Source organism: Chionomys nivalis, chromosome 4 (assembly GCF_950005125.1).
Source record: "Chionomys nivalis chromosome 4, mChiNiv1.1, whole genome shotgun sequence".
Taxonomy (NCBI): Eukaryota; Metazoa; Chordata; class Mammalia; order Rodentia; family Cricetidae; genus Chionomys; species Chionomys nivalis.
Genome location: NC_080089.1, coordinates 103,511,142 through 103,523,501, shown reverse-complemented (window position 1 = coordinate 103,523,501; position 12,360 = coordinate 103,511,142). Strand labels below are relative to the sequence as shown.

Genomic DNA, 12,360 nt, shown 5'->3' with positions numbered 1-12,360 from the left:
GGGGGACACACCCTAAACAGAATGTGATTGGCTGAAGTTCCCCATCATCTCCCCCTTTGTCTAAACAAGATCAAACCAAACCCAATATAACTATATACAGTAGGAACAGATACCAAATATAAAATTACAAACAACAAACAATATTAAGCAAGAAATATAACAAAAGTTTTACTAAGCATTTTTTTTCAAGGAGTCTAAATAATGTAGAGGGTAACTACAATTATCTAATCTTTAACTCCATCAAAAATCTGAGAAGGGAAGTAATATTACTTGAGCAACCAGGAAGTACAAATGAGAAACTACCAAAATGTGCAACAAATGACAGAGACAACTGACTACCTGGGCAATCACCCAAAGTCTCGTTTGCAATGTTGAGGCAACCAACTTTGGCTAAGGCGTAACATAACTGACATACCATTTTTAAAGGCAAGGAACCTTTTAGAACTATCTTACCCTGTCTTGGCAAGATAAGACAATCCTGTTTTTACCCATTTATGGACACTCTGTATCTCTGTCAGTAGTGTTGGTATGGGCTTTTTTTTGCCCAAAGGCCAGTTCTGTCAAGAAGAAGACAAGCAGAGCAACAGCGACGCAAGATGGCAGCCACCACAGGCTCGGGAGTAAAAGTCCCTCGAAATTTCCGACTGTTGGAAGAGCTGGAAGAAGGCCAGAAAGGAGTAGGCGACGGCACAGTTAGCTGGGGTCTAGAGGACGACGAAGACACGACACTTACAAGATGGACAGGGATGATGCCTAGGCCTCCAAGAACAATTTATGAAAACCGAATATACGGCCTTAAAATAAAATGTGGGCCTAAATACCCAGAAGCACCCCCATCTGTAAGATTTGTAACAAAAGTCAATATGAGCTGCGTGAGTAGTTCAAATGGCGTGGTGAACCCAAGGGCCACAGCAGTGCTGGCAAAGTGGCAGAATTCCCACAGCATCAAAGTCATCCTGTAGGAGCTTTGACGCCTGATGATGTCAAAAGAGAACATGAAGCTGCCACAGCCGCCAGAAGGACAGTGTTACAGCAATTAGTCACCAGGCCAGGCCTCCCCCCCCAATCCAACCTAAGTCTTCATTTTCCACAGGAGTGAATTTTCTAGATTCATCTTGTAGACCTCAAAGTCCTGGAGACGAAGCTCCACTGAGACTTCATCCTGAGACACTGTTCTGATACTAATTTCTGTCCATTTGAAATACCTGAGTTGTGCTGTATAACATCTTCTGACAAGTGTAACCACTGGCTGCCTAGTTGAACTTCTGGGATCAAGAAGGTGTGTTGAAATCAATTTCCTTTGAGAGCGGTGAGCACAGCTAACGCAACTGTGAACAGACACGTCACACAATCACCTGCTGCTGACACATGGCCTGGGTCTGCCTTTGCCTGCCCCACCCTCCTGCCACAGCTGTGTGGTGGCCCTTAGACTAGATGAGAAGGCTTCAGGTAGCAGCCGTGGGACTACTGCTGGGCTTGGGGTGCTTTGGTTGTACCCCTGCTTCCTTAAGTCTTAAGTGATGCCCCGTCCAAGCCATCATCTCCCCATTCCTCCACTCCCGCCCTTGGCCAAGGCTTAGATTGTAACCCTCCCCTCCCTCTGAAATTGGCCATGGGTGAGGAATTCAGGGCTTTGCGTATCCCCACCTTTATCAAGGGGTGCTGCTTTCCCCCTCCTCAATTCCCTTGTTGCCCATCACCACCCAACACTTACTGTGGCCAGAAGCCATCAGATGAGGTTGGAAGAGCCTGGCCTCCCTCACTTAGCTCTGGACCACACATTCACTTGCCACCAGCCTGGGAAGGGGTGCTGGGTCCTCAGCCCTGCTGCCACCATCAGCCAATGCACTTTGAGCTCAGGTCTCGAGGTGAACAGAGCAGTCATAAGGCAACAAAGCTGCCGGCGCTCAGGGTCCTTGGTGATTCCACCTAGAGAAAGGCCATGGGGAGAGTCCTAAGCGCATGGGGTTCTGTGTCGCTTCCTTTTCTCATAATCACTTTGCTTTTACAAACTGAAGAGGTTTGGACAGGGCTCCCTGGCCACCCATCCGGTCTAATGTAGAGCCTGACAGCTGGAACAGAGGCCCTGACCCTGTGGACTCAGGTTTCAGTGTTGCTGCTCCTCAGACCCTCGGCAGGGACCTGGAGGAGCTCCGTGTCACAAGTTTTCAGTGAGCCTGGCCTCCTGGCTCGTTGCCATGTTCCCCACTCTGTTCAGGACCACTAAATGTTGAAAATTGGATGCATACCGAAATGAAGGCAATTTGTTGTGTTGCAAGGGTAAAAAAAAATATAAATAAATAAATAAATAAATAAATAAATAAATAAATAAATAAATAGAAGAAGAAGAAGACAAGCTCCAAGTGGAGTGTCTTTGGTGCTCAACGTTCTCTCGGGAGTAGAGCAGTGTTGCCAGGAGTGATCGTGTCTTATTAGCACGGAACTCTAGGTTAGATTAAAGGCCATTTTTTACAGCTCTTCAAAGAAGTTGAAGATTATACTATCTATATTAAATATAATCTCTATGTATCTAAAGAACCTTATTAGCCTAAATATAAATATGACAAACATAGGGCTGGAGAGATGGCTCAGTGGTTAAGAGCACTGTCTGCTCTTCCAGAGGTCCTGAGTTCAATTCCCAGCAACCACATGATGGTTCCAAACCATCTGTAAAGAGATCTGGTGCCCTCCTCTGGCATGTGGAGGCAGAATGTTGTATACATAATAAATAAATCTTTAAAAAAATATGACAAACATATAAATAATGTAATTTTCAATACCTATCTAACTTGAAGACTAAGAGAATAAACAACTGTGCAATAAATGAGGACAATGACCTTCAAATGTAAACAATGTATATTATTACATAAATAATATCAGAGGTAGAAATGTACACTGTAACATGGTAAATATATGTATATATATATATCAATACAACATGTATATTAATACATAACAAATGTTTTAAACAGAGGTAAACGCATACTCACATACAATATTTAATATACTTTAACTTTTGTATCAATATACAAGAATCAATACCAATATAATTTTCTAAAAACAATAACTCACAAATACCAATATTCCATCACCAATTAATCCCCCTTTTTTAATATTATAGATTCAGCTTTTAATAAACAGAAGAAAAAAACTTACAAACCCAGGGTTCCAGCGATCCAGGAGCACAGAAAACAAAAGAAAAAGAGGCAAACACACCTGGATGTTTTATCTGCTTTTCTGTGGCTCCAGGGGGACACACCCTAAACAAAATGTGATTGGCTAAAGTTCCCCATCACTAGAATCTGAGCTCTGTTCCTTGAGGTTGTGGAGCGAGAGCTCTTAAACCATTGAACCATCTTTCCAGCCCTCCTCCTAGTAGATTTGATTGGGGCTTCTGGCTATTCATACATGACCAGCTGTGAGGTAGATAGAGCAACAGGAGTTAAGAGTGTCTTGTTTACAAGGAAACTTTAGCCCATAAAGAGAAAAACTAAGACCTAACCCAAACCAAATGTGTGCATGTCTGTAACCCCTGAATTCAGGAGGCTGGGGCAGGAGGATCACCTATAGTTCAAAGCTAATCTGGACTGTATATTGAGAATAAGAAAGGTAAGGAATAAGAGAAAGATTGGCATTTGTTCTACTTATAGAGAGAATGATATAAATTTTTTCTGCTGACATGTTTGCAAAGAAATTTGCTGCCAAAAGGATTTATCAAGTTTAATAAGTAATAGATATCAGTAGAACAATGTTTAGCTACACACGATCACTCCTAATTTAAAATTTTCAGCACTCGTGGCATTCATTTTTTAACACACACTTGCTAGTCTCCCCAGCCACCTTCTCACGAGTTCTGCAAACATACATTATTTCAATCTGTGCTTTCTCGTAGTTTGGCTGTTACCATATGCAGTTTGCTTGTTCCCACTCTTGTATAGCAGACCAACCAAGTGGGCCTTTCAGGGCTTTTAAAAAATTTTACCTTTCCCAAGTAGAGTATCCCTCCTTCCCCCAAGTTCCTGAATGCCTGCCTATACATTCTCCCTAGGACTGCAACACCACAGAACAACCATCTCCTCATCTGTCCCTGTCCCTTCTCAACTGTAATTTCTCTTAAGACAGGAACTGAGTACTGTGCCCTGTACCTGTCCCTAGGAACAAAGGAGGTTCCTAGGGTATATTTATGCATGAAAACTGCTGCTATGTAGAAATGGAGTCAGGCACATGCAAGGCATAGAATGTACTTTCATGTTTTTGGCAGAACAAAGAATATGTGTGCCGTGGTCATGACTACGAGAGGCTGGAAGCCTTCCAGCAGAGGATGCTCAGTGAGTTCCCACAGGCCGTTGCTATGCAGCACCCCAACCATCCTGATGATGCCATCCTACAGTGTGATGCTCAGTGTATCTTTTGAAACTTGGTAGAGTGGGAAAGGCCGGGATCCTGAGATGTAAGTCCCACCACCAACCATTCCTCTACCTTGTGGCTGGCCTTCTATTTTTATTTAGGTTACCTGTCATCCCAAATCTAGGTGTAGCTTTACCATTAAACCCACATTTAGCAAGACACTCAGTCCTCCTAAGAAGCAGTCGCATGCCATTAACCATGGATGACCTCATAAGTTATAAGCTGAGCTTCAGGGACTGATAGTCAGGCTAGTTACTCTCATGAGTTTAGTCTCTACCCTGGACTCTACAGGGCCAGAGCCAATCACTGAATAAGGCAATTATGGTCCCAACAGGGCTCTTGGCATGGGCTTACCACCTATGATGCAACCTGCTCTACTTTCCTGTGCAGTTTTTGTCCCTTGTCTTTGTTAAGTTGCCCGTAGCAGAGTGCCATGGAGGAGAAGGAAGTAAAGAATGCCTATGACTTGATGGCATTTGGAAGTTTCAGTGCAAACACTGGTCTGCCCCTCACTGTCCACTTTACACAGATTTGTTGGAAGTTATATGCTCGTCATCATGAGGCAAACTTGTTCCAGAGAGTAAACGGCAAGTAGACAACCATTCGTGTTCTCTTCACAAAGACCTCAAGCATAATTTTAATTGAAAGGTTGTTTTAACTAGGCCTGTTGACATAGGCCTGTAATCCAGTAAGATACCAAGTTTAAGACATGTCAAAGCTACAGGGTGAATTTAACATTAACCTGGGTAGTTTAGTGAGACCCTGGGTCAGAATGCAAAAGGGACTAGAGATACAGCCTATTGGATAAGCTTATCATTCCCATCCCAAAGCCTTGGTCATAAGCCCTAATGCCACAAAAAATAAATAAATAAATAAATAAATAAATGAAAGAACAAAAGGGAAATAACTGAAAAAACAAAAATAAAGGAAACCAAAAGACTGTTTTATATAAAATCCATTTAGATACTATGGGCAGACCCAGATACTTATTTCTGTGGTGTGGATATTGCACATCCTGCTTGTTTAATCACTCTCTTAAAGGGGCAGTGCAGGACACTTGCTACCTCACCTTGGCTGAATGCTCATGACATTCTCTGTTGTAGCAGGAGGGAAGGGGTAGGTAGGGAGGTCTGTCTAACTGCTTAGGTCTGACGGATCCTGCTGCCTCCACCACAACTTCCAGGAAGGAACAAAGGCAGTGTGCACTTCATCAAGGAGAGGACAAGAGGCTGCCACTTCAGTCATTTTCTCTGCCAAGTCTAGATTTCTCCTTCACTTCGTGTCCAGATTTACAGATCTATGCAGTGACACCTATTCCAGATTATGTGGATGTTCTACACATGGATAGAGTACCTGATCGTGTCAAGAGCTTTTACCGTGTCAACAATGTGAGGAAATTCCGGTATGACAGACCTTTCCACAAAGGCCCCAAGGACAAAGAGAATGAATTCAAGGTAAACAGTACAGGAAGTGGATGCAGTGCATATGGCAAATCTGGGGCAAGCCCTGCTTCTCATGAACGATCGCCTTTGCACCCTCCCATCAGGACTAACTCTGTGCCCTTGTCTGTGCCCTCCCTGCAGAGCCTGTGGATTGAGCGCACCACACTGACACTGACCCACAGCTTGCCTGGCATTTCTCGGTGGTTTGAAGTGGAAAGGAGGGAACTGGTAAGTTATGCCTCAGAAGGTTTAAACTTTCTTGCTACTCCTCAGCCCATCTGTAGGGAGCTTTCTCTAAGGACTAAAGAAAGAACAAACTTTAGCACCTACCTGGCCTCAGTTCCCTAAGGCCAATCCTATGCCAGAAGCTTTGACAGCTTCTCATCCAGACCACAGGACACTCCTAAACATCAGGTATTTTTCAGTTTACAAATGAAAAAAATAAATAAATTCTGATATTCTAGAAGCCAGAAATCCATGACTGCAGAACTAACTCTCTTGACTATTCTCTGTACTTCCTTAACTCAGAAAAGCGAAAACACTATGAAGTCTTTTGTCCACAGGAAGGAGGATTGGCATCACAGGTTATCATCGCTCTGTTCTCAGGGTATGAGGAGCAGTTCTCATGCCTGAGAGGACTCTGTGTGTGTGCCCACAGGTAGAGGTGAGTCCTCTGGAGAATGCCATCCAAGTAGTCGAGAATAAGAATCAGGAGCTGCGAGCTCTGATCAGCCAGTATCAACACAAACAAGTGCATGGCAACATCAATCTGCTCAGCATGTGCCTGAATGGTGTCATTGATGCAGCTGTCAATGGAGGCATTGCACGCTACCAGGAGGTAAGATGGAGGCCTTGACCAAACTCAGCCAGTCAGCCTGGCTAAGAATACAGTTCACAGGCTCCTCTCCCCAAAGTTATTCCCTCTTCTGGACGAGGTGGTTCTGAGATAAAAGTTGTAAACTCTTAGCCACTCTCTATTTCTGTAGCACATATCTCTGGCTCCCCCCACCACAGTTTCTGTCAGATGGATAACTCATTTGATTATAAAGTAGCTTCCTGGGGTCCTTAAGAAACCCAGTCTTGCTGAGCAGTGGTGGCACACACCTTTAATCCCAGCACTTGGGAGGCAGAGGCAGGCAGATCTCTATGAGTTCGAGGCCAGCCTGGTCTACAAGAGCTATTTTCGGGACAGGCTCCAAAAGCTACAGAGAAACCCTGTCTTGGAAAACCAAAGGGAAAAAAAAAGAAACCCAGTCTTTCATGGAGACAGGCTACCTAAGAAACTGGTGCACGTAGCACAAATAATAAAAACCCAGAGACAGATATTGAGCTTCAACCTGAAGATCAGAAATGAGTTCCTGTCTCACCCCAGTTTATATTCCTCTCTACTGCTGGGATTAAAGGCGTGTGTCACTACCACCTGGTTTCTATGGCGAACTAGTGTGGCTACTAGGATTAAAGGTGTGTGCCACCAATGTCCAGTCTGTACAGCTGATCAGTGTGACTGTTTTACTCTCTGATCTTCAGGCAAGCTTTACTTATTAAAATGCAAATAAAATATCACCACAGGTGCACAGTCTCAGGATACCGGCTCTGCCCGGCATAGTCATGCCATCCAAGCTTTGTGAGAAAGCAGAGTTAGCATCCAGCCTCAGATTAGGCCACCTCTAGTCTTTTCCAGGCACAGAAAATACACAATTCCTGACTGTTAGGTGTTCAACCAGGTCAAGCTGGAGGTGCTGAAGGACACCTATGAGGAAGCAACCTGGCTGCCTTTTAAGGACGGGGACAGGTCTTTATTACCTGAACTTTCTTTTTACAGGCCTTCTTCGATAAAGATTACATCTCCAAGCACCCAGGAGATGCTGAGAAGATTGCCCAGCTCAAAGAGCTAATGCAGGAACAGGTATGGCTTGTAGGACTTAGAATGTCCAAAACCAGTGGGAAAAGTTACATACTACAAAATGACACAGTTCTCAGAGGTTGCTTTCTGATAAACATAGAGGCCTTATTTGACAATTCTCATAGGTCCATGTTCTTGGAGTTGGGCTGGCAGTCCACGAGAAGTTTGTGCATCCAGAAATGCGGCCTCTGCACAAGAAGCTGATCGATCAGTTCCAGATGACAAGGGCCAGTCTGTGCCATGTAAGCTGGTCCATGCCTGCCCACAAGAGCAACTTTCACTTTCTCTACACCTATACCACAGTCAAAAAAAAAAGTAGGAAGGGGGCTGGAGAGATGGCTCAGTGGTTAAGAACATTGCCTGCTCTTCCAAAGGTCCTGAGTTCCTTTAATCCCAGCACTTGGGAGGCAGAGGCAGGTGGATCTCTGTGAGTTCGAGGCCAGCCTGGTCTACAAGAGCTAGTTCCAGGACAGGCTCCAAAGCCACAGAGAAACCCTGTCTCAAAAAACCAAAAAAAAAAAACCAAAAAAAACAAAGGTCCTGAGTTCAATTCCCGGCAACCACATGGTGGCTCACAACCATCTGTAGTGAGGTCTGGTGCCCTCTTCTGGCCTGCAGACATACACACAGACAGAATATTGTATGCATAATTAATAAATTAATTAATTAATTTTTAAAAAGTAGGAAGGAAGTGGGGAAAGGTGGGAGAGAAGCTGTTCCTGGCACAAGGGGTGGGAGGTGGGGGTGGTGGGTACTTTATCCAAAGCCAGGTGCTCAATATCTTCTCATTGGTTCACTCCCAAAGAAAGAGTCAGATTCACGGCAAAGAACATTTTTCTAGGCTCTGTGCTACTAGAGCTTTCCACATGCAGAAAGGGCTCATAGACAGGAATTTCTTTGGAGATATTTTTCTTGCCAAGGACCTCAAGAATAGATGTGTGGCCTGAACTGGTCCTCCTGTCGTCTCTGTTCTTTTCTTTCCTTACCCATTTTCTTCCCCCTTTCTCTCATTCCTTCTCCCTGTCTACCTTCCCTCCTTCTTGCCTTTTCTTCCCCTCTAACTTTATTTTTCCCTTCTCAATTTCCTTTGTAATGTCTTATGATCCAGGATCACATCTAAGAAAGTAGTTGGCACCAAGTACTTTCATTCTGACTTCTGTTAAAGGTGTCAGGCAGGTATCATACCAATCCCCAGATTATCTACTTAAGTTTGACCTGGCTCTTCACCTTCCATAGCAGATTTGGCCCAAGAACTAATGCACATGGGCAGGACCTGTATTCCAGGATCAGTTTTCCTTGGCATAGAATGATGGCTGGTTGGAGATGAGATTCAGGTAGCACTGAGTGCCCAGACCCCTATTCATATCACATACCCTTATCCAATTTTAATTACAAGGCTGACTCTAAATTATTTCTGACTTTCTGTTAAATGTCTTGGCTCCCAGACCTCAGTGGCCATGAGCCAAAATACCCACCAAGCTACTTGTGAGGCTCTCTTATTTTCCTGAGGGCCACCAGGTATAAGTATTAGGGAAACAAAGAAATATAGCTGTCATAGAGAAGTTTCCTCTTTAGAGATGACATAAAGGCAAGACTCAGTGAGTGTCCCACTTGGAACTGGCCTGCTTTGTTCTTGTGCGCTACAGGTTGTAGTTCTCCTAGTCTCTCCAGATTCCCAGTGCAGGCCTCAGCCAATTCATTGCAGGAGTGGACAGCATGGGGTGATGGCGCACGCCTTTAATCCCACCACTTGGGAGGCAGAGGCGGGTGGATCTCTGTGAGTTCAAGGCCAGCCCAGTCTACAAGAGCTAGTTCCAGGACAGCCTCCAAAGGTACAGAGAAACCCTGTCTTGAAAAACAAAAAAAGTAGACAGCATGAAAAGCAAAATAGAAAAAGCCCCTCATTATGGTTTTAAAGACTGGCCCACTTTGCAGAGAAATTTCTATAACTTACAAAATTTCTTCTTCTTTGTAGGGTTCTCCCATGGCCTTCCATGGAATTTATGTAGAACATAAATATTTTTCCTTTAAAACTAAGATCACTGGCTAGTAAAGAACTTGAGTAGCATCACTGAATCTGATGGGGATTCCACCTTATTAGCATAGGTAGTCTCTGCTCTATGCAGAGTTCCCATACCATCTCATAGCCCAGACAGTGTAGAACCTGGCACCAGGGGGTTTCCTGCCACATCTCTGCAGTCAGATCACTGCAACAAAAGCACCAAGTGCTTGCCCTTAAACTTGAAGGCCCCTATTGTGCACATTGTAGAAACACACTGTAACATTATACCTGCTTGGGAAGAAGAACCTGGAAAATGTGCCTGCCACTTTAAGTCTAGCTCAGAAACGTATTCTGTAGACAAGAGTTTTTGTCCATCATATATTATGAAAATCTTGAGAAAACCTGGATAAAGTTATGCTCTAAAAATTCCTCATTGTCGTAGGGTAGTGGTGACTCACACCTTTAATCCCAGCACGTGAGAGGCAGAGGCAAGCTGATCTCTGAGTTTGAGGCCAGCCTGGTCTACATAGTGAGTTCTCAGACAGCCAGGGCTACACAGAGAAACCCTATCTCAAAAAAAGAAAAAAAAAAGCAACAACAAAATTTCCTCACTGTCACAGATACAAAGATCAGTATGCTTTCTATCACCCAGTGGGAAATTAGATTAGTAGTTTCTGCTAAGAAGTCTACATACTTAGTAAGAATTTAATTATGCTAAAGGTAGAACTGCTGTTTTCAGTTACTTACATCAGGACATTGTTTCCTATTTCCCTAGAGGCTGTGTCACAGGCAACTTAACTCAGGTCACTAAGAGCTGAGCCATTCAGCGATCCAATAAAACCCAGCACCAGTTTTTATGTGAGAGTTTGCACTGACTGACAGCTGATAAGTCTTCCTCTCCTCCTTCCCAGTCTCTGTTCTGCTTACTGTGAAGTCAGGAAGCCTGTTAACACTCTCCTATGAACTCAGATTCACTTCAGCCTATTCCAGATGTGTCTCTCAGTGGAATTTTACCTGGGACTCCATAGCATCTGGTCTAGGTTGCAGTATGCTTGCAGGAATATTTAGTAATGAAGACGTGATTGTCTAGAAGAAACCAGAAGTATATCACATGGTTCTGTTTTTTTGTTTGTTCATTTGTTTTACATTTTTACCGTCAACTCATCTCTCCTACCCCTTGTCTGTTCGTTGCTCTCTATGAACAAGTATTCATTTCTCAACAGGAGTTTCCAGGTTTGGATAAGCTAAGTCCTGCATGTTCAGGCACCAGCACCCCACGGGGAAATGTTCTGGCATCCCATAGCCCCATGAGCCCTGAGAACATCAAGATGACCCACAGGCACAGGTATGGCATTAGGGCTGTGGAAGGTTTCCTCCAGAGAGATAGGTCTGAAGGATAAACATGAGAGAAAAAGACCTGCAGAGAGTACTTGTGTGTGCTCACATTCCCTTTTATCACCTAGGCCCCAGCCTTGCCTCAAGCAGCTCCTACACTGGTCAGTCAGTGGCATTTCACCTGCATCTAATTAATCACTGTCCTATGTAACAGAAGCACACACATGGTATTCTGAGTACACAGGGGAGGGGATATTGGGATAAGTCTTGAAGGACAGACAAAGGTTTGCTAGGCAGTAAAGAGTCCACATTAGAAGAGTGATGGGACAAGATCTGGGCAAAGAACTTGCACATGTATGATGTGAACAAGAAAACCTAGCCAGTCCTGTGAATAGAGGTAAGAGGCAGGGTACAGGACTCCAGCATGGAAGGGGGCAGGGCCAGCTCGGTAGTGTTCATATGTGCCTTTGGACATGAGCCTAAAGAGAATGAAAATCGTTGATTGTTTTTAAGGAAGCTAATAATATTGGTGGTATGGGCATTCAAGTAATGACTGCTCAAAATTCAAGAGTTCTGACCTGAGCAGGCATAAGTGGGAGTGCTCAAAGCCTTTAGGACAGGAAAGCCAGGTTTAGGAAAGGAAGCCAGTACAAGGAGTCTCTCACTAAGATTTCTTTTCCAACATGTTCAGCAACCCAGAAGAGTGGCCACTCAGCAAATGAGAACAGAAACAACTGAACAAACGGCCTCCTGGTATTGATAGAGGAAAGTTATTGGGAAACTTGTAGCCACAGATACAGGCAAAAACCCCAGAGAGTTGACAGCTCTCTTTTGATAGTGTCTTCGTTTCTATAAGACTCCTGAGCTCAGAGCAGATCTCATAATCGTGTATGCTAGATTAGCACTGTTCAGACTGATATTCCATAGGAAGAAGGATGTAAGATTCCTGACCTGATTTATCCTCTCTCTCTCTCTCTCTCTCTCTCTCTCTCTCTCTCTCTCTCTCTCTCTCTCTCTCTCTCTCTCTCTCTCTCATTTCTCCTGATATACTGCTAGTGCCTTCGTACTGAATGGCTCTGATCCATTTAACTGTAAGGAGAGATTGTACTAGCATAAGCCTTTCCAGGCCAGTGGCAAAGTGGGGCTCAGGATTCCTCCAGGCCTCATACAGATGTGAACATTGATTATAGAACCCTCCAAACCAGTGCTGGCTTAGGCTGGCTATCACTGTTTCACAAATCTGTCCACTGTCCCTACTGCCTAGCATGCTT

The 12,360-nt window shown here is 44.1% G+C and overlaps 2 protein-coding genes across 6 annotated transcripts in view; both read left to right on the top strand.

Annotated features, from left to right (window-relative positions):
* Dock3 (dedicator of cytokinesis 3) overlaps positions 1–12,360 on the top strand; it is a 401,182-nt gene that overhangs the window by 371,053 nt on the left and 17,769 nt on the right. For all 5 annotated transcript variants that reach the window (XM_057766540.1, XM_057766539.1, XM_057766538.1 and 2 more), the window contains exons 41-47: positions 4,262–4,403; positions 5,695–5,861; positions 5,991–6,077; positions 6,508–6,687; positions 7,672–7,755; positions 7,878–7,994; positions 10,978–11,099. In XM_057766540.1, the coding sequence (XP_057622523.1) occupies positions 4,262–4,403; positions 5,695–5,861; positions 5,991–6,077; positions 6,508–6,687; positions 7,672–7,755; positions 7,878–7,994; positions 10,978–11,099 (899 nt within the window). The remainder of the gene's footprint in view (positions 1–4,261; positions 4,404–5,694; positions 5,862–5,990; positions 6,078–6,507; positions 6,688–7,671; positions 7,756–7,877; positions 7,995–10,977; positions 11,100–12,360) is intronic.
* Positions 590–962, top strand: LOC130872510 (ubiquitin-conjugating enzyme E2 variant 1-like). The gene has a single exon (XM_057766543.1). It carries the CDS (start codon positions 597–599, stop codon positions 960–962), a length of 366 nt encoding a protein of 121 aa, XP_057622526.1. The 5' UTR covers positions 590–596.

Coding starts and splice junctions, on each gene's coding strand:
- LOC130872510 (XM_057766543.1), top strand. CDS start 597: ATGGCAGCCACCACAGGCTCGGGAGTAAAAGTCCCTCGAAATTTCCGA.